Raw genomic sequence first — 21,840 nt, 5'->3', positions numbered from 1 at the left:
GTCCCTTTCTTTGCTCCCTGAGATACTTGCGTCCTTTTCTTTGCTCCCTGAGATCCTTGCGTCCTTTTCTTTGCTCCCTGAGATCCTTGCGTCCTTTTCTTTGCTCCCTGAGATCCTTGCGTCCTTTTCTTTGCTCCCTGAGATCCTTGTGTCCCTTTCTTTGCTCCCTGAGATCCTTGCGTCCCTTTCTTTGCTCCCTGAGATCCTTGCGTCCTTTTCTTTGCTCCCTGAGATCCTTGCTTCCCTTTCTTTGCTCCCTGAGATCCTTGCGTCCCTTTCTTTGCTCCCTGAGATCCTTGCGTCCTTTTCTTTGCTCCCTGAGATCCTTGCGTCCTTTTCTTTGCTCCCTGAGATCCTTGCGTCCTTTTCTTTGCTCCCTGAGATCTTTGCGCCTCTTTCTTTGCTCCCTGAGATCTTTGCGTCCTTTTCTTTGCTCCCTGAGATCTTTGCGTCCCTTTCTTTGCTCCCTGAGATCTGTGCGTCCCTTTCTTTGCTCCCTGAGATCTTTGCGTCCCTTTCTTTGCTCCCTGAGATCCTTGCGTCCTTTTCTTTGCTCCCTGAGATCTTTGCGTCCCTTTCTTTGCTCCCTGAGATCTTTGCGTCCCTTCTTTCTTTGCTCCCTGAGATCTTTGCGTCCCTTTCTTTGCTCCCTGAGATCTTGCGTCCTTTCTTTGCTCCCTGAGGATCTTGCGTCCTTTGCTCCCTGAGATCTTTGCGTCCCTTTCTTTGCTCCCTGAGATCTTTGCGTCCTTTTCTTTGCTCCCTGAGATCTTTGCGTCCCTTTCTTTGCTCCCTGAGATCTTTGCGTCCCTTTCTTTGCTCCCTGAGATCTTTGCGTCCCTTTCTTTGCTCCCTGAGATCTTTGCGTCCCTTTCTTTGCTCCCTGAGATCTGTGCGTCCCTTTCTTTGCTCCCTGAGATCTTTGCGTCCCTTTCTTTGCTCCCTGAGATCCTTGCGTCCTTTTCTTTGCTCCCTGAGATCTTTGCGTCCTTTTCTTTGCTCCCTGAGATCTTTGCGTCCCTTTCTTTGCTCCCTGAGATCTTTGCGTCCCTTTCTTTGCTCCCCGAGATCCTTGCGTCCTTTTCTTTGCTCCCTGAGATCCTTGCGTCCTTTTCTTTGCTCCCTGAGATCTTCCCTTCCCTTTCTTCGCTCCCTGAGATCCTTGCTTCCCTTTCTACACTAATTGAGATCCTTGTAGCTTATTCAGGGCCATTTTTCTCCGCAGCTGTCATTCAAAAGAGAAAAACTTCTGTTCATGTCGACTAACCAGCAAGATATGAACGGCTGGTACGAGAGCCTGGTGATGGCCGTGAGGTGAGTGCCCCAATCTTACCAGTCAGTTCTCATGCTCTGTTTAGTCCTCGTTCTGGTCGGTCAGTCTTGTTCTCCTCAGTCCTAGTCATTAATCAGTTCTCATTTACCTCTACTTAAAGGCGTTGTCTCACCCCATATAACGTGGAGGTGGGACCCTCGCCTATCTTTAGAACGGAGCCTGTAAAGTGAAGGAGGGCACGTCACACATGCGCAGCTGTCCTCAATTCATTCCTATGGGAGCGCCGAAAATAACCGGGCACTGGCTCGGCTGTTTCTGTAAGCCTCATAGAAGTGAATGGAGCGGTGGCCGCGCTTGCAAGGTGCGCTTCCCAGTCATTTGAGTGGGACTTCTGAAAAGTCGCTCAACTATTTTCGGCCTTCCCATAGGTATGATTGATGGGCGCCCTCCTTCACTTTACAGGCTCCGTTCTAAAGATGAGTGTTGGTCCCAGAGGTGGGAGTGGCACCGATCAGACATTGGGGGCATTTCCTGGTGATATATACCCCAATGTCTGAGGTGAGACAGTCCCTTTTATCCTCTATCAGCCAATCCTCATTCTCCATTAAGTCCTCATTATGGTCAGTCAGTTCTTGTTCTCTTCTCAGTCTTCGTCATCATTTCTCATCTTGCTCTTGTCATCAGTCATTTCTCATTCTGTGCAGTCCTCGTTATCAGCAGTCAGTCCTCCCCAGTCCTCGTTATTAGCGGTCAGTCCTCCCCAGTCCTCGTTATCAGCAGTCAGTCCTCCCCAGTCCTCGTTATCAGCAGTCAGTCCTCCCCAGTCCTCGTTATCAGCAGTCAGTCCTCCCCAGTCCTCGTTATCGGCAGTCAGTCCTCCCCAGTCCTCGTTATCGGCAGTCAGTCCTCCCCAGTCCTCGTTATCGGCAGTCAGTCCTCCCCAGTCCTCGTTATCGGCAGTCAGTCCTCCCCAGTCCTCGTTATCGGCAGTCAGTCCTCCCCAGTCCTCGTTATCGGCAGTCAGTCCTCCCCAGTCCTCGTTATCGGCAGTCAGTCCTCCCCAGTCCTCGTTATCAGCAGTCAGTTATCGGCAGTCAGTCCTCCTCGTTATCAGCAGTCAGTCCTCCCCAGTCCTCGTTATCAGCAGTCAGTCCTCCCCAGTCCTCGTTATCAGCAGTCAGTCCTCCCAGTCCTCGTTATCGGCAGTCAGTCCTCCCCAGTCCTCGTTATCGGCAGTCAGTCCTCCCCAGTCCTCGTTATCGGCAGTCAGTCCTCCCCAGTCCTCGTTATCGGCAGTCAGTCCTCCCCAGTCCTCGTTATCAGCAGTCAGTTATCGGCAGTCAGTCCTCCCCAGTCCTCCTCGTTATCAGCAGTCAGTCCTCCCCAGTCCTCCTCGTTATCAGCAGTCGCTTCTCCTCCCCAGTCCTCCTCGTTATCAGCAGTCGCTTCTCCTCCCCAGTCCTCCTCGTTATCAGCAGTCAGTCCTCCCCAGTCCTCGTTATCAGCAGTCAGTCCTCCCCAGTCCTCGTTATCAGCAGTCAGTCCTCCCCAGTCCTCGTTATCAGCAGTCAGTCCTCCCCAGTCCTCGTTATCAGCAGTCAGTCCTCCCCAGTCCTCGTTATCAGCAGTCAGTCCTCCCCAGTCCTCGTTATCAGCAGTCGCTTCTCCTCCCCAGTCCTCCTCGTTATCAGCAGTCGCTTCTCCTCCCCAGTCCTCCTCGTTATCAGCAGTCAGTCCTCCCCAGTCCTCGTTATCAGCAGTCGCTTCTCCTCCCCAGTCCTCCTCGTTATCAGCAGTCGCTTCTCCCCAGTCCTCGTTATCAGCAGTCGCTTCTCCCCAGTCCTCGTTATCAGCAGTCAGTCCTCCCCAGTCCTCGTTATCAGCAGTCAGTCCTCCCCAGTCCTCGTTATCAGCAGTCAGTCCTCCCCAGTCCCTCGTTATCGGCAGTCAGTCCTCCCCAGTCCTCGTATCGGCAGTCAGTCCTCCCCAGTCCTCGTTATCGGCAGTCAGTCCTCCCCAGTCCTCGTTATCAGCAGTCGCTTCTCCTCCCCAGTCCTCCTCGTTATCAGCAGTCAGTCCTCCTCAGTCCTCGTTATCAGCAGTCAGTTCTCCCCAGTCCTCCTCGTTATCAGCAGTCAGTCCTCCCCAGTCCTCCTCGTTATCAGCATTCAGTCCTCCCCAGTCCTCCTCGTTATCAGCCAGTCAGTCCTCCCCAGTCCTCGTTATCAGCAGTCAGTCCTCCCCAGTCCTCGTTATCAGCAGTCAGTCCCTCCCCAGTCCTCGTTATCAGCAGTCGCTTCTCCTCCCCAGTCCTCCTCGTTATCAGCAGTCAGTCCTCCCAGTCCTTCGTTATCGGCAGTCAGTCCTCCCCAGTCCTCGTCTTATCGGCAGTCAGTCCTCCCCAGTCCTCGTTATCGGCAGTCAGTCCTCCCAGTCCTCGTTATCGGCAGTCAGTCCTCCCCAGTCCTCGTTATCGCAGTCAGTCCTCCCCAGTCCTCGTTATCGGCAGTCAGTCCTCCCCAGTCCTCGTTATCGGCAGTCAGTCCTCCCAGTCCTCGTTATCGGCAGTCAGTCCTCCCAGTCCTCGTTATCGCAGCAGTCCTCCCCAGTCCTCGTCTCGGCAGTCAGTCCTCCCAGTCCTCGTTATCGGCAGTCAGTCCTCCCCAGTCCTCGTTATCCGGCAGTCAGTCCTCCCCAGTCCTCGTTATCAGCAGTCAGTCCTCCCCAGTCCTCGTTATCGGCAGTCAGTCCTCCCCAGTCCTCGTTATCGGCAGTCAGTCCTCCCCAGTCCTCGTTATCGGCAGTCAGTCCTCCCCAGTCCTCGTTATCGGCAGTCAGTCCTCCCAGTCCTCGTTTATCGGCAGTCAGTCCTCCCCAGTCCTCGTTATCGGCAGTCGTCCTCCCCAGTCCTCGTTATCGGCAGTCAGTCCTCCCCAGTCCTCGTTATCGGCAGTCAGTCCTCCCCAGTCCTCGTTATCAGCAGTCAGTCCTCCCCAGTCCTCGTTATCAGCAGTCGCTTCTCCTCCCAGTCCTCCTCGTTATCAGCAGTCAGTCCTCCCCAGTCCTCGTTATCGGCAGTCAGTCCTCCCCAGTCCTCGTTATCGGCAGTCAGTCCTCCCCAGTCCTCGTTATCGGCAGTCAGTCCTCCCCAGTCCTCGTTATCGGCAGTCAGTCCTCCCCAGTCCTCGTTATCGGCAGTCAGTCCTCCCCAGTCCTCGTTATCGGCAGTCAGTCCTCCCCAGTCCTCGTTATCAGCAGTCAGTTATCGGCAGTCAGTCCTCCCCAGTCCTCGTTATCAGCAGTCAGTCCTCCCCAGTCCTCGTTATCAGCAGTCAGTTATCGGCAGTCAGTCCTCCCCAGTCCTCGTTATCAGCAGTCAGTCCTCCCCAGTCCTCGTTATCAGCAGTCAGTCCTCCCCAGTCCTCGTTATCAGCAGTCGCTTCTCCTCCCCAGTCCTCCTCGTTATCAGCAGTCAGTCCTCCCCAGTCCTCGTTATCAGCAGTCGCTTCTCCTCCCCAGTCCTCCTCGTTATCAGCAGTCGCTTCTCCCATTCTACATTATCAACCTCTTCTCGTCAGTCCTCGATATCTGTCAGTTCTTCTTCTCATTATCATCACTCAGTTCTTGTTCTCATTATCATCACTCAGTTCTTGTTCTTGTTCTCATTCCTTATTATCAGTCGCTTTTCAATCTCTTCAGTCCTTATCAGTCAGTTCTCATTCTTAGTCCTCATTCTCGATCTATTCAGCCCTCGTTATAACTCAGGTCTCATTCTCAGTGTGGTGGCCATTGCCTCTGGCAGGGTATCCTGCAGGAGAAGCTTGTATTTTTAATAATTGAAGTTGGTTCTGCAGGAAGCTTCACCCAGACAGATACACGAGAAGAGATGCTCCACAGAGAGGCCAGCGAACAATGACCGAGCTACAAAATGTTCCTGCAGCAAGAGCCCCAAAGAGACATCATGTAAGAGATGACAGAAGCGTGGGGATAAGAAAGCAGCATGGCGAAATCATGGGACAGAATTTAGAACATTAAGATGAGAATGTAAACAATGTGGAGGTAAAGGGGAGCCTCCGAATGGAGAGATAATGGAGGCAGAGAGGTGCAGCACAAGAAGATGATGGAACTAGAGGTGTAGCACCTGAAGATGACTGAGGTGAGAGTAGAAGGTAGAGAGGAGCAGAACAAGGAGATGACTGAGGTAGAAAGGAGCAGAACTAGGAGATGACTGAGGTAGAGAGGAGCAGAACTAGGAGATGACTGAGGTAGAGAGGAGCAGAACTAGGAGATGACTGAGGTAGAGAGGAGCAGAAGTAGAGAGGAGCAGAACTAGGAGATGACTGAGGTAGAGAGGAGCAGAACTAGGAGATGACTGAGGTAGAGAGGAGCAGAACTAGGAGATGACTGAGGTAGAGAGGCGCAGTGTCACGTTCGGGTGTAGGAGGGAAACGCCACACTGAACATAGGAGGGAAAGGGCTGAGGGAATAAGGCCTGTAAACTAAGGAAAGGGAATGGACACCTCCTAGTAAAACCCTAATCAAAGTCCTGACTAACTACCAGTATGAACAGACCCCAGAGGTAGGTGAGTTCATACACAGGAATACCTGGTGTCCTAACTCACCCTATAGGACCCTGGTACTAATGTCAGGATTGAGACAACCTGTTCCTCCAAAAGGAAGGACGAACAGGAGCCTCAGGCAAACAAACAATAGGGAAATGCAACACACAAAATAACCCAAACAAAATACAAAAGGGAAAGAAAACACTTCACTTCAAGTGCCTATGGCAGCACCAGGAACTCAGCCGAGATCCACACACAAGTTATCCACAACTCCAACAGAAGCTATAAACCGTACAGCATAGTGGGAGAAGCAACTATAAATAGAGAAGGCTAAATGACCCTAATAGCCACACCTGGGGAAAGAAGGTGAGGCAAGCACCAGAAACAACACCAACGTCATTTGATACAAACGAAAAACATGTCAGATCAAACCATGTGTTGCAAGTCTCACTGATCTCCTGCCACCTGTACCAGGAACATCCGTGACAAGCAAAAGGTGGAGATGGTGAAGGTAGAGTGGAACAGAATGTGGAGACAGTGAAGGTACTGAGGAGCAGAATGTGGAGACGGTGAACGTAGTGAGGAGCAGAATGTGTGGAGATGGTGGAGGTAGAGAGGAACAGAATGTGGAGACAGTGAAGGTACTGAGGAGCAGAATGTGGAGAGGAGCAGAATGTGGAGACGGTGAACGTAGTGAGGAGCAGAATGTGTGGAGATGGTGGAGGTAGAGAGGAACAGAATGTGGAGACTGTGAAGGTACTGAGGAGCAGAATGTGGAGAGGAGCAGAATGTGGAGACGGTGAACGTAGTGAGGAGCAGAATGTGTGGAGATGGTGGAGGTAGAGAGGAACAGAATGTGGAGACTGTGAAGGTAGTGAGGAGCAGAATGTGGAGACTGTGAAGGTAGTGAGCAGAATGTGGAGACTGTGAAGGTAGTGAGCAGAATGTGGAGACTGTGAAGGTAGTGAGCAGAATGTGGAGACTGTGAAGGTAGTGAGGAGCAGAATGTGGAGACTGTGAAGGTAGTGAGGAGCAGAATGTGGAGACTGTGAAGGTAGTGAGGAGCAGAATGTGTAGATGGTGAAGGTAGTGAGGAGCAGAATGTGGAGATGGTTAAGGTAGTGAGGAGCAGAATGTGGAGATGGTGAAAATAGTGAGGAGCAGAATGCGGAGACTGAAGGTAGAGAGGAGCAGAATGTGGAGATGGTGAAGGTAGAGAGGAGCAGAATGCGGAGACTGAAGGTAGAGAGGAGCAGAATGTGGAGACTGAAGGTAGAGAGGAGCAGAATGCGGAGACGGTGAAGGTAGTGAGGAGCAGAATGTGGAGACGGTGAAGGTAGTGAGGAGCAGAATGTGGAGATGGTGAAGGTAGAGAGGAGCAGAATGTGGAGATGGTGAAGGTAGAGAGGAGCAGAATGCGGAGATGGTGAAGGTAGTGAGGAGCAGAATGCGGAGATGGTGAAGGTAGTGAGGAGCAGACTGTGGAGATGGTGAAGGTAGAGAGGAGCAGAATGTGGAGATGGTGAAGGTAGAGAGGAGCAGAATGTGGAGATGGTGAAGGTAGAGAGGAGCAGAATGTGGAGACGGTGCAGGTAGAGAGGAGCAGAATGCGGAGATGGTGAAGGTAGTGAGGAGCAGAATGCGGAGATGGTGAAGGTAGTGAGGAGCAGACTGTGGAGATGGTGAAGGTAGAGAGGAGCAGAATGTGGAGACTGAAGGTAGAGAGGAGCAGAATGCGGAGATGGTGAAGGTAGAGAGGAGCAGAATGCGGAGACTGAAGGTAGAGAGGAGCAGAATGCGGAGACTGAAGGTAGAGAGGAGCAGAATGCGGAGATGGTGAAGGTAGAGAGGAGCAGAATGCGGAGACTGAAGGTAGAGAGGAGCAGAATGCGGAGATGGTGAAGGTAGAGAGGAGCAGAATGTGGAGACGGTGCAGGTAGAGAGGAGCAGAATGCGGAGACTGAAGGTAGAGAGGAGCAGAATGCGGAGATGGTGAAGGTAGAGAGGAGCAGAATGTGGAGACGGTGCAGGTAGAGAGGAGCAGAATGTGGAGACGGTGCAGGTAGAGAGGAGCAGAATGTGGAGACGGTGCAGGTAGAGAGGAGCAGAATGCGGAGACGGTGAAGGTAGAGAGGAGCAGAATGTGGAGATGGTGAAGGTAGAGAGGAGCAGAATGCGGAGATGGTGAAGGTAGTGAGGAGCAGAATGTGGAGATGGTGAAGGTAGAGAGGAGCAGAATGCGGAGACTGAAGGTAGAGAGGAGCAGAATGCGGAGATGGTGAAGGTAGAGAGGAGCAGAATGCGGAGACGGTGCAGGTAGAGAGGAGCAGAATGTGGAGACGGTGAAGGTAGTGAGGAGCAGAATGCGGAGATGGTGAAGGTAGAGAGGAGCAGAATGCGGAGACGGTGAAGGTAGAGAGGAGCAGAATGTGGAGACTGTGCAGGTAGAGAGGAGCAGAATGCGGAGATGGTGAAGGTAGAGAGGAGCAGAATGCGGAGATGGTGAAGGTAGAGAGGAGCAGAATGCGGAGGCGGTGAAGGTAGAGAGGAGCAGAATGTGGAGACTGAAGGTAGAGAGGAGCAGAATGTGGAGATGGTGAAGGTAGTGAGGAGCAGAATGCGGAGACGGTGAAGGTAGTGAGGAGCAGAATGTGGAGACTGTGCAGGTAGAGAGGAGCAGAATGCGGAGATGGTGAAGGTAGAGAGGAGCAGAATGCGGAGATGGTGAAGGTAGAGAGGAGCAGAATGCGGAGACGGTGAAGGTAGAGAGGAGCAGAATGTGGAGACTGAAGGTAGAGAGGAGCAGAATGTGGAGATGGTGAAGGTAGTGAGGAGCAGAATGCGGAGACGGTGAAGGTAGTGAGGAGCAGAATGCGGAGACGGTGAAGGTAGTGAGGAGCAGAATGCGGAGACGGTGAAGGTAGTGAGGAGCAGAATGCGGAGACGGTGAAGGTAGTGAGGAGCAGAATGCGGAGATGGTGAAGGTAGAGAGGAGCAGAATGTGGAGATGGTGAAGGTAGAGAGGAGCAGAATGTGGAGATGGTGAAGGTAGAGAGGAGCAGAATGCGGAGATGGTGAAGGTAGAGAGGAGCAGAATGCGGAGATGGTGAAGGTAGAGAGGAGCAGAATGCGGAAACTGAAGGTAGAGAGGAGCAGAATGCGGAGACTGAAGGTAGAGAGGAGCAGAATGCGGAGACTGAAGGTAGAGAGGAGCAGAATGCGGAGACTGAAGGTAGAGAGGAGCAGAATGCGGAGATGGTGAAGGTAGAGAGGAGCAGAATGCGGAGATGGTGAAGGTAGAGAGGAGCAGAATGCGGAGATGGTGAAGGTAGAGAGGAGCAGAATGCGGAGATGGTGAAGGTAGAGAGGAGCAGAATGCGGAGATGGTGAAGGTAGAGAGGAGCAGAATGCGGAGATGGTGAAGGTAGAGAGGAGCAGAATGCGGAGATGGTGAAGGTAGAGAGGAGCAGAATGCGGAGATGGTGAAGGTAGAGAGGAGCAGAATGCGGAGATGGTGAAGGTAGAGAGGAGCAGAATGTGGAGATGGTGAAGGTAGTGAGGAGCAGAATGTGGAGATGGTGAAGGTAGTGAGGAGCAAAATGTGGAGATGGTGAAGGTAGAGAGGAGCAGAATGTGGAGATGGTGAAGGTAGAGAGGAGCAGAATGTGGAGATGGTGAAGGTAGTGAGGAGCAGAATGTGGAGATGGCAGTAGAGAGGAGCAGAATGTGGTGGTGGAGAGGAGCTGAATATGGAGATGGTGGAGACAGTTGTAGTGCTATTACTGGACATGTGTTGTTCTCCCAGGTAAACTCTTCCATGGATGTTCTGAACACTGCAGCTCCTCAAGAAGATCCGGTGTGTAAGCGTCCGAAAACATCAAATCGGTAGGTAGTTTCTAGACTAGGGCAGCGTCTCATTTCTTTCTTTATGCTTTTGTATTGATAGTTTCTGTGACCCTCATGGGGTAGTGATAGTTACTGGGGGAGGAGCGAATATCAGTGGAATGTAATATGGAATGTGAATTGTTTCTTCATCATTGTCAGACCTGAAGATGGAAGCTCACAGCCTGCAGCATCTGAAGAAGGATCCGGATGGAAGTGTGTGATCCTGTGAGTGCTCCGCAGGTGTTTGATCCTGGGAGCTCTCCTTATGTCTGTATGTGATCCCGGGAGCGCTCCTTATGTCTATATGTGATCCCGGGAGCGCTCCTTACGTCTGTATGTGATCCCGGGAGCGCTCCTTACATCTGTATGTGATCCTGGGAGCTCTCCTTATGTCTATATGTGATCCTGGGAGTGCTCCTTACATCTGTATGTGATCCTGGGAGCTCTCCTTATGTCTATATGTGATCCTGGGAGCTCTCCTTATGTCTGTATGTGATCCCGGGAGCGCTCCTTATGTCTATATGTGATCCCGGGAGCGCTCCTTACGTCTGTATGTGATCCCGGGAGCGCTCCTTACATCTGTATGTGATCCTGGGAGCTCTCCTTATGTCTATATGTGATCCTGGGAGTGCTCCTTACATCTGTATGTGATCCTGGGAGCTCTCCTTATGTCTATATGTGATCCTGGGAGTGCTCCTTACCTCTGTATGTGATCCCGGGAGCGCTCCTTACCTCTGTATGTGATCCCGGGAGCTCTCCTTACGTCTGTGTGTGATCCCGGGAGCGCTCCTTACTTCTATATGTGATCCCGGGAGCGCTCCTTACGTCTGTATGTGATCCCGGGAGCTTTCCTTACTTCTATATGTGATCCCGGGAGTGCTCCTTACGTCTGTATGTGATCCCGGGAGCGCTCCTTACGTCTGTGATCCTGTACTCTGACCACATCTATTGCTGCGTCCTTCATGTTGAGCTGGTGGAGGAGGGGGTTGATGCAACCAGCTGTCGCTCTCCCTTTCATTTCAAGATTTGAGGAAGAACAATCCGCACGTCCCGGATGCAGAGTTTTCTGGACTTTCTGCCTCTGCTGTTACTTTTTTATTTGAATAAATGTGCTGTAAGATCTGCCTTCGGCGTCCCCTCTTCTCCACTCACAGATATGAGATATCCGTCTTCTCAGTCCTTGAGAGTCCGCTCTCCTTCTCTTCTTGTGACCCATCAGTTCTCACTCCCAGTTTAGTCCTCGCGATCGGTCACCTTCTTGTTGGCTCCTTGGCAGCAGGGTATGACGGATGGAGCATGCTGAAATGCAGCTGCCCGATCCTTCCTGCATTGTAGATGGGTCTCCGCTGCTTCATGGCTTTGGGGCGTTTTTTCGATTCTGTGGCTCCTACAGACGAGAGGACTCCATACTGTGAACGGGCACAAGGTGAAGAGCCACGCCGGACCCCCGCGTAAGAGGTGCAGCCCCCTTATGGGTAACACGTTCAGGATTTATGCGCGGACAATCTGTGCAGTCAGTTCGCATCAATTGGTGCAGATTTTCCTCCCTTGAAGTGAATAGAGAAAATACGGTCAGAAAAAATAAAAATCTGCATGAGAAAGTCAGGTTTCCATAGAACACAATATACATGACCTATGGGGCAGAATCCTGCCTGTCTGCATTTACCCTTACACGTCCTCATTAGCATATCTGGCTCCGGAATTTGTGATTCCCAACGCTCAGGGAGCGATACTAGATGGCGGTGCCGAGAGTCGCTGCAGTGTGAACTGCTGAGAAATCCATCCCAACCTCCAGCTATTGGTACAAAAGGTATGGGAAAGCCTCAAAATAATAAAGATGGCAGGTGAGGGCTCTTTCACACCTGCGTTCTTTTCTTCCGGCATAGAGTTCCGTCGTCGGGGCTCTATGCCGGAAGAATACTGATCAGGATTATCCTAATGCATTCTGAATGGACAGTCCGTCCTTCAGGATGCATCAGGATGTCTTCCGTTCCGGAACGGAACGTTTTTTGGCCGCAGCAAATAGCGCAGCATGCTGCGCTTTTTGCTCCGGCCAAAAATCCGGAACACTTGCCGCAAGGCCGGATCCGGAATGAATGCCCATTGAAAGGCATTGATCCGGATCCAGCCTTAAGCTAAACGTCGTTTTGGCGCATTGCCGGATGCAACGTTTAGCTTTTTCTCAATGGTTACCATGGCTGCCGGGACGCTAAAGTCCTGGCAGCCATGGTAAAATGTAGCGGAGAGTGGGGGAGCAGCATACTTACCGTCCGTGCGGCTCCCGGGGCGCTCCAGAGTGACGTCAGGGCGCCCCACGCGCATGGATCACATGATCCATGCGCATGGGGCGCTCTGACGTCACTCTGGAGCGCCCCGGGAGCCGCGCGGACTGTAAGTATACCGCTCCCCCGCTCCTACTATGGCAACCAGGACTTTAATAGCGTCCTGGCTGCCATAGTAACACTGACGGATCCGTCTTCAAATGCTTTCAGTACACTTGCGTTTTTCCGGATCCGGCGTGTAATTCCGGCAAGTGGAGTACACGCCGGATCCGGACAACGCAAGTGTGAAAGAGGCCTAAGTGGTGGACGCTGACACAGGAGCGCGGAGTAGAAACCACCAGGGGAACCGTCACATCACCGACCCCTGTATGCATCACTGCTCCGCTATATATATATACAGGATATCTGCTGCGTCACTGACTCCTGTATACACCACCGCTCTGCTATATACAGTCAGGTCCATAAATATTAGGACATGGACACAATGTAACATTTTTGGCTCTATACACCACCACAATGGATGTGCTCTACCCGCAGACTGTCGGCTCTACCCGCAGACTGTCGGCTCTACCCTGCAGACTGTCGGCTGTAATCTGAGGGATTTACATCCAGATCAGGTGAACGGTGCAGGAATTACAGCAGTTACATCTGTGCCTCCCACTTGTTAAGGGAACAGAAGTAATGGGACAATTGTCTTCTCGGCTGTCCCATGGCCGGTGTGTGTTATTCCCTCACTATCCCAATTACAATGAGCAGATAAAAGGTCCAGAGGTCATTTCCAGTCTGCTATCTGCATTTGGAATCTGTTGCAGTCAACTCTCAAGATGAGATCCAAAGAGCGGTCACTATCAGTGAAGCCATCATTAGGCTGAAGAACACAACACACCCATCAGAGAGATGGCAAAAACATCAGGCGCGGCCAAAACAACTGCTGGAACATTCTTATAAAGAAGGAACGCACCGGTGAGCTCAGCAACACCAAAAGACCACGGAAAACAACTGTGGTGGATGAGCGAAGAATTCTTTCCCTGGTGAAGAAAAAACCCTTCACAGCAGTTGGCCAGATGAAGAACACTCTCCAGGAGGTAGGTGTATGTGTGTCAAAGTCACCAATCAGGAGAAGACTTCACCAGAGTGAATACAGAGGGTTCACCACAAGATGGAAACCATTGGTGAGCCTCAAAAACAGGAAGGCCAGATTAGAGTTTGCCAAACGACATCTAAAAAAGCCTTCACAGTTCTGGAACAACATCCTATGGACAGATGAGACCAAGATCAACTTGTACCAGAGTGATGGGAAGACAAGAGTATGGAGAAGGAAAGGAGCTGCTCATGATCCTAAGCATACCACCTCATCAGTGAAGCATGGTGGTAGTGTCATGGCGTGGGCATGTATGGCTGCCAATGGAACTGCTTCTCTGGTAGTTATTGATGATGTGACTGCTGACAGAAGCAGCAGGATGAATTCTGAAGGGTTTCGGGCAATATTATCTGCTCATATTCAGCCCAATGCTTCAGAACTCATTGGACGGCGCTTCACAGTGCAGATGGGCAATGACCCAAAGCAAACTGCAAAAGCAACCAAAGAGTTTAAGGGAAAGAAGTGGAATGTTCTGCAATGGCCGAGTCAATCCCCGGACCTGAGTCCGATTGAGCATTTCACTTGCTGAAGACAAAACTGAAGGGAAAATGCCCCAAGAACAAGCAGGAACTGAAGACAGTTGCAGTAGAGGCCGGGCAGAGCGTCACCAGGGATGAGACCAGCGTCTGGGGATGTCTATGCGTTCCAGACTTCAGGCTGTAACTGACTGCAGAGGATTTGTAACCAAGTATTAAAAAGGGACAGTTTGATTTATGATTATTATTCTGTCCCATTACTTCTGGTCCCTTAACAAGTGGGAGGCACAGATGCAACTGCTGTAATTCCTGCACCGTTCACCTGATCTGGATGTAAATCCCTCAGATTACAGCTGACAGTCTGCAGGGAAAGCTGACAGTCTGCAGGTAAAGCTGACAGTCTGCAGGTAAAGCTGACAGTCTGCAGGTAAAGCTGACAGTCTGCAGGTAAAGCTGACAGTCTGCAGGTAAAGCTGACAGTCTGCAGGGAAAGCTGACAGTCTGCGGGTAAAGCTGACAGTCTGCAGGTATAGCTGACAGTCTGCAGGTAAAGCTGACAGTCTGCAGGTAAAGCTGACAGTCTGCAGGTATAGCTGACAGTCTGCAGGTAAAGCTGACAGTCTGCAGGTAAAGCTGACAGCCTGCGGGTAAAGCTGACAGCCTGCGGGTAAAGCTGACAGTCTGCGGGGAAAGCTGACAGTCTGCGGGGAAAGCTGACAGTCTGCGGGGAAAGCTGACAGTCTGCGGGGAAAGCTGACAGTCTGTAGGTAAAGCTGACAGTCTGCGGGGAAAGCTGACAGTCTGCGGGTAAAGCTGACAGTCTGCGGGGAAAGCTGACAGTCTGCGGGGAAAGCTGACAGTCTGCGGGGAAAGCTGACAGTCTGTAGGTAAAGCTGACAGTCTGCGGGGAAAGCACATCTTGTCTGTTTTATTTCAGATCCATTGTGGTGGTGTATAGAGCCAAGAATTGTAGAATTGTGTCCATGTCTCAATATTTATGGACCTGACTGTATGTGTAGTGTAGTGCCTTGGAGCAGGGGGTACTTTGACATTTGGACATTTGTAGACATTTCCTCTATGCAAAGTTATACACTTCTTTATTTCACTTGAAAGAGTTAACTTGCACTGTTCAATACTGTGTAACTGCATATTATATATATACACTCACCTAAAGAATTATTAGGAACACCTGTTCTATTTCTCATTAATGCGATTATCTAGTCAACCAATCACATGGCAGTTGCTTCGATGCATGTCGGGTTGTGGTCCTGGTCAAGACAATCTCCTGAACTCCAAACTGAATGTCAGAATGGGAAAGAAAGATGGGCTACAACAGCAGAAGACCCCACCAGGTACCAGTCATCTCCACTACAAATAGGAAGAAGAGGCTACAATTTGCACGAGCTCTCCAAAATTGGACTGTTGAAAACTGGAAAAATGTTGCCTGGTCTGATGAGTCTCGATTTCTGTTGAGACATTCAAATGGTAGAGTCCGAATATGGCGTAAACAGAATGAGAACATGTATCCATCATGCCTTGTTACCTCTGTGCAGGCTGGTGGTGGTGGTGTAATGGTGTGGGGGATGTTTTCTGGGCACACTTTAGGCCCCTTAGTGCCAATTGGCCATCGTTTAAATGCCACGGGCTACCTGAGCATTGTTTCTGACCATGTCCATCCCTTCATGACCACCATGTACCCGTCCTCTGATGGCTACTTCCAGCAGGATCATGCACCATGTCACAAAGCTCCAATCATTTCAAATTGGTTTCTTGAACATGACAATGAGGTCACTGGACTAAAATGGCCCCACAGTCACCAGATCTCAACCCAATAGAGCATCTTTGGGATGTGGTGGAATGGGAGCTTCGTGCCCTGGATGTGCATCCCTCAAATCTCCATCAACTGCAAGATGCTATCCTATCAATATGGGCCAACATGTCTAAAGATGCTACCAGCACCTTGTGGAATCAATGCCACGTAGAATTAAGGCAGTTCTGAAGGCAAAAGGGGGTCCAACACTGTATTAGTATGGTGCTCCTAATAATTCTTTAGGTGAGTGTGTGTGTGTGTATATATATATATATATATGTTGTGATATATATCCTGTTCATTATCACAGTATTTGCAAGGTTCTGTGGAAAGGGTTAATGAATACTGAGAGACTTTTGGGACTTTGATTGAGAAGCTGGTAATTTTCCACAGCTGTCATAGAGTTTAAAGGGCTTCTGTCACCCCACTAAAGTGATTTTTTTTTTTGGGCTGGTGAAATTAGTTATATTGCGATATATGACAATATAATTGTGTTCCTTACTTTGATCCAGCAGTTTCTGCAAAAAACGAAGTTTTAATATATGTAAATTCGGTCTCTAACAGCAAGTAGGGCGGCTACTTGCTGGTAGCTGCTGCAGAAATCCGCCCCCTCGTCGTGTTGATTGACAGGGCCAGCCGGGATCTCCTCCTCCAGCCAGCCCTGTCGGCATTTCAAAAATTGCGCGCCTGTGTTGATTCGGCGCAGGCGCTCTGAGATGAGGAGGCTCGTCTCCTCAGCACTCCCTCAGTGCGCCTGCGCCGATGACGTCTTCTATTTCGGTGATGTCATCGGCGCAGGCGCACTGAGGGAGTGCTGAGGAGACGAGCCTCCTCATCTCAGAGCGCCTGCGCCGAATCAACACAGGCGCGCAATTTTTGAAATGCCGACAGGGCTGGCTGGAGGAGGAGATCCCGGCTGGCCCTGTCAATCAACACGACGAGGGGGCGGATTTCTGCAGCAGCTACCAGCAAGTAGCCGCCCTACTTGCTGTTAGAGACCGAATTTACATATATTAAAACTTCGTTTTTTGCAGAAACTGCTGGATCAAAGTAAGGAACACAATTATATTGTCATATATCGCAATATAACTAATTTCACCAGCCCAAAAAAAAAAATCACTTTAGTGGGGTGACAGAAGCCCTTTAACCCCCTCAGCCCCGCTAGGTGAAACCCCCTTCATGACCAGAGCACTTTTTACACTTCTGCACTCCTTTCACCGTTTATCGCTCGGTCATGCAACTTACCACCCAAATGAATTTTACCTCCTTTTCTTCTCACTAATGGAGCTTTTATTTGGTGGTATTTTATTGCTGCTGACATTTTTACTTTTTTTGTTATTAATCGAAATGTAACGATTTTTTTGCAAAAAAATGACATTTTTCACTTTTAGCTGTAAAATTTTGCAAAAAAAACGACATCCATATATAAATTTTTCACCAAATTTATTGTTCTACATGTCTTTGATAAAAAAAAAATGTTTGGGCAAAAAAAAAATGGTTTGGGTAAAAGTTATAGCATTTACAAACTATGGTACAAAAATGTGAATTTCCGCTTTTTGAAGCAGCTCTGACTTTCTGAGCACCTGTCATGATTCCTGAGGTTCTACAATTCCCCGACAGTAGAAACACCCCACAAATGACCCCATTTCGGAAAGTAGACACCCTAAGGTATTCGCTGATGGGCATAGTGAGTTCATAGAACTTTTTATTTTTTGTCACAAGTTAGCGGAAAATGATGATGATTTTTATTTTTTTATTTTTTCTTACAAAGTCTCATATTCCACTAACTTGCGACAAAAAATAAAAATTTTTAGGAACTCACCATGCCCCTCACAGAATACCTTGGGGTGTCTTCTTTCCAAAATGGGGTCACTTGTGGCGTAGTTATACTGCCCTGGCAATTTAGGGGCCCAAATGTGTGAGAAGAACTTTGCAATCAAAATGTGTAAAAAATGACCGGTGAAATCCGAAAGGTGCACTTTGGAATATGTGCCCCTTTGCCCACCTTGGCAGCAAAAAAGTGTGACACATCTGGTATCGCCATACTCAGGAGAAGTTGGGGAATGTGTTTTGGGGTGTCATTTTACATATACCCATGCTGGGTGAGAAAAATATCTTGGTCAAATGCCAACTTTGTATAAAAAAATGGGAAAAGTTGTCTGTTGCCAAGATATTTCTCTCACCCAGCATGGGTATATGTAAAATGACACCCCAAAACACATTCCCCAACTTCTCCTGAGTACGGCGATACCACATGTGTGACACTTTTTTGCTGCCAAGGTGGGCAAAGGGGTACATATTCCAAAGTGCACCTTTTGGATTTTGCAGGGCATTTTTTACACATTTTGATTGCAAAGTTCTTCTCACACATTTGGGCCCCTAAAATGCCAGGGCAGTATAACTACCCCACAAGTGACCCCATTTTGGAAAGAAGACACCCCAAGGTATTCCGTGAGGGGCACGGCGAGTTCCTAGAATTTTTTATTTTTTGTCGCAAGTTAGTGGAATATGAGACTTTGTAAGGAAAAAAGAGAAAAAAAAAAATCATCATTTTCCGCTAATGTGACAAAAAATAAAAAATTCTAGGAACTCGCCGTGCCCCTCACGGAATACCTTGGGGTGTCTTCTTTCCAAAATGGGGTCACTTGTGGGGTAGTTATACTGCCCTGGCAATTTAGGGGCCCAAATGTGTGAGAAGTACTTTGCAATCAAAATCTGTAAAAAATGGCCTGCGAAATCCGAAAGGTGCCCCTTTGCCCACCTTGGCATCAAAAAAGTGTCACACATGTGGTATCGCCGTACTCAGGAGAAGTTGGGGAATGTGTTTTGGGGTGTCATTTTACATATACCCATGCTGGGTGAGAGAAATATCTTGGCAAAAGACAACTTTTCCCATTTTTTTATACAAAGTTGGCATTTGACCAAGATATTTCTCTCACCCAGCATGGGTATATGTAAAATGACACCCCAAAACACATTCCCCAACTTCTCCTGAGTCCGGCGATACCAGATGTGTGACACTTTTTTGCAGCCTAGATGCGCAAAGGGGCCCAAATTCCTTTTAGGAGGGCATTTTTAGACATTTGGATCCCAGACTTCTTCTCACACTTTCGGGCCCCTAAAAATCCAGGGCAGTATAAATACCCCACATGTGACCCCACTTTGGAAAGAAGACACCCCAAGGTATTCAATGAGGGGCATGGCGAGTTCCTATTTTTTTATTTTTTTTTGCATAAGTTAGCGGATATTGATTTTTTTTTTTGTTTTTTTCTCACAAAGTCTCACTTTCCGCTAACTTAGGACAAAAAGTTCAATCTTTCATGGACTCAATATGCCCCTCACGGAATACCTTGGGGTGTCTTCTTTCCGAAATGGGGTCACATGTGGGGTATTTATACTGCCCTGGCTTTTTAGGGGCCCTAAAGCGTGAGAAGAAGTCTGGAATATAAATGTCTAAAAATGTTTACGCATTTGGATTCCGTGAGGGGTACGGCGAGTTCATGGGAGATTTTATTTTTTGACACAAGTTAGTGGAATATGAGACTTTGTAAGAAAAAACAAAAACAAAAACAAACAAAAAATTTCCGCTAACTTGGGCCAAAAAAAATGGCTGAATGGAGCCTTACCAGGGGGGGAGTGATCAATGACAGGGGGGTGATCACCCATATAGACTCCCTGATCACCCCCCTGTCATTGATCACCCCCCCTGTAAGGCTCCATTCAGACATCCGCATGATTTTTTACGGATCCATGGATACATGGATCGGATCCACAGAACGCATGCGGACGTCTGAATGGAGATTTACAGGGGGGTTATCAATGACAGGGGGTGATCAGGGTAATCAGGGTGATCACCCCCCTGTCACTGATCACCCCCCCCTGTAAGGCTCCATTCAGACATCCGCATGATTTTTACGGATCCATGGATCGGATCCGCAAAACACATGCGGACGTCTGAATGGAGCCTGACAGGGGGGTGATCAATGACAGGGCGGTGATCAATGACAGGGGGTGATCAGGGAGTGTATATGGGTGATCACCCGCCTGTCATTGATCACCCCCCTGTAAGGCTCCATTCAGACGTCCGCATGATTTTTACGGATCCATGGATACATGGATCGGATCCGTAAAAAATCATGCGGACGTCTGAACGGAGCCTGACAGGGGGGTGATCAATGACAGGGCGGTGATCAATGACAGGGGGGTGATCAGGGAGTTTATATGGGGTGATCATGGGTGATCAGGGGTTTATAAGGGGTTAATAAGTGACGGGGGGGGGGTGTAGTGTAGTGTGGTGTTTGGTGCGACTGTACTGACCTACCTGAGTCCTCTGGTGGTCGATCCTAACAAAAGGGAAACCAGAGGACCAGGTAGGAGGTATATTAGACGCTGTTATGAAAACAGCGTCTAATATACCTGTTAGGGGTTAAAAAATTCGGATCTCCAGCCTGCCAGCGAGCGATCGCCGCTGGCAGGCTGGAGATCCACTCGCTTACCTTGCGTTCCTGTGAGCGCGCGCGCCTTCACAGGAAATCCCGGGCCCTCGCGAGATGACGCGTATATGCGTGACTCTGCGCAGGGCCGCCACCTCCGGAACGCACATGTGCGTTAGGTGGTCCGGAGGTGGTTAAAGAAGATCATGCTTTGGAGGGAAAAACCCAGACTTGTTTACCACCAAAACCAGACAGATTGACCTTGTGACTGGTTTAGCTCTGTTGTTATGTCTGGAAACTTTTTTTGTCTGGAAAAACTGCTGTCATTACTATTGAGTATCATTGATGCTGTACTATAAGTCTATACCAGACGGAAGTGTAACAATGTATCTGTTTGTGCTGAGTTTCTCCGCTCCACCCCTCCTACTAGAAGGGTCTAGTCTAGCTAAAACTGTATATAAGGAGAGCAGTCAGAGGTGTCACGGTGGGGGAAACTCCCTACCGTACGATAATGGGTATGCAGGGAAGCAACTAGGCCAGGACAAGGGAGCAGGTCACCTCCTAAAGAGTCCCTAATTCTCACCCTAACTCCTAACCGTATGAGCGGACCTGGATGGTAGGACGGCTCATCCCTAGGACCCTGAGTCGCCCTGATGATCCCTCACATAGGAGCAGGGGAAAGACAACCTGTTCTTCCAAGACACTGATGGACAGGAGTCTCAACCGGCCTAAGTGCAGAGAAAAGCCAAGTGGAACGGCAGGTAAGTATCCAGTGGCGGGGATAACCACTGAACCAAGAACCCAGGAAGGCATGGTAACTTACCTGCCGCAGCTGCTGGGTGGCACAACAGAAGACCACACAAAGGTGAACTGGAACCCATACAAATGTACTGCAATCCAAACGGATGCAGTGCGTACTGACACACAGGAACCAGCAACAGCTCACAGACTTGACTTTAGGTTCACCCCTCCGGGAAACCACAAACCGGGTACAACTTGCATACATGCCGGACATAAAACACCAACTGACCAGACATGTAACAACAAGACGAGACACCAAACATAAGAACAGGTAAGGGAGGAGACAAAAGGAAGACATCTCTGGAGACATTGATGTCCCACTAGGTGGCCCTCACACTGGAAGATGGAATAACAAGACCAGGAGCATAACTCCAGCACACACCAAGGCTGGAGTACAACTGCCTCCTGGCCTTAAGCCACAGGTATAAGAAGCACCTGGTGACCGCACCCAGCAAGGTGGTTAACCCCTCCAGCACCAGACAGAGGAGGAACCAGGAGAAGGGGAGCCATGCAGACAACCACAGGTTGCCCATGGCAAACGTGTCACAGCGCACAAAACCGAGGCCGTGACATAGGGATGAGCGAACCCAGACAGCACTATTTGCGTTTATACTGAACGTTACAGTTAGCCAGAGACATTGGTGCAAAAATCTGTGTTCAGAGTTTAAATAAAGCTTGTGGAAAGGCTGCAGCGCAGACAATCAACAAGCGTTTAAGCTGTGGCCACTTGGAGGCCATCATGACCGATGCACCATGTACAGTCAGGTCCATAAATATTGGGACATGGACACAATGTAACATTCCTGGCTCTATACACCACCACAATGGATGTGACATGAAGCGGACAAGATGTGCTTTACCTGCAGACTGTCAGCTTTACCTGCAGACTGTCAGCTTTACCCGCAGACTGTCAGCTGTACCTGCAGACTGTCAGCTTTACCTGCAGACTGTCAGCTGTACCTGCAGACTGTCAGCTTTTCCTGCAGACTGTCAGCTTTACCTGCAGACTGTCAGCTCTAACTGCAGACTGTCAGCTCTACCTGCAGACTGTCAGCTTTACCTGCAGACTGACAGCTCTAACTGCAGACTGTCAGCTCTACCTGCAGACTGTCAGCTTTACCCGCAGACTGTCAGCTTTACCCGCAGACTGTCAGCTTTACCCGCAGACTGTCAGCTT

At 49.6% G+C, this 21,840-nt stretch overlaps 1 protein-coding gene across 3 annotated transcripts in view; it reads left to right on the top strand.

Annotated features, from left to right (window-relative positions):
- Window positions 1-10,844, top strand: part of ARHGEF39 (Rho guanine nucleotide exchange factor 39) — a 34,301-nt gene extending 23,457 nt beyond the window's left edge. For 2 of the 3 annotated variants that reach the window (XM_044276454.1, XM_044276453.1), the window contains exons 9-12: window positions 1,226-1,314; window positions 5,128-5,236; window positions 9,641-9,720; window positions 9,880-10,844. In XM_044276454.1, the coding sequence (XP_044132389.1) occupies window positions 1,226-1,314; window positions 5,128-5,236; window positions 9,641-9,720; window positions 9,880-9,949 (348 nt within the window). In that variant the 3' untranslated portion in view covers window positions 9,950-10,844. The remainder of the gene's footprint in view (window positions 1-1,225; window positions 1,315-5,127; window positions 5,237-9,640; window positions 9,721-9,879) is intronic. The other variant, XM_044276455.1, reaches the window with a different exon arrangement.
- The last annotated feature ends 10,996 nt before the right edge of the window (window positions 10,845-21,840 follow it).

This window comes from Bufo gargarizans, chromosome 1 (genome assembly GCF_014858855.1).
Source record: "Bufo gargarizans isolate SCDJY-AF-19 chromosome 1, ASM1485885v1, whole genome shotgun sequence".
Lineage (NCBI taxonomy): Eukaryota > Metazoa > Chordata > Amphibia > Anura > Bufonidae > Bufo > Bufo gargarizans.
The sequence above is the reverse complement of the archived record's forward strand: the minus strand, read 5'-3'. Positions and strand labels throughout refer to the sequence as shown.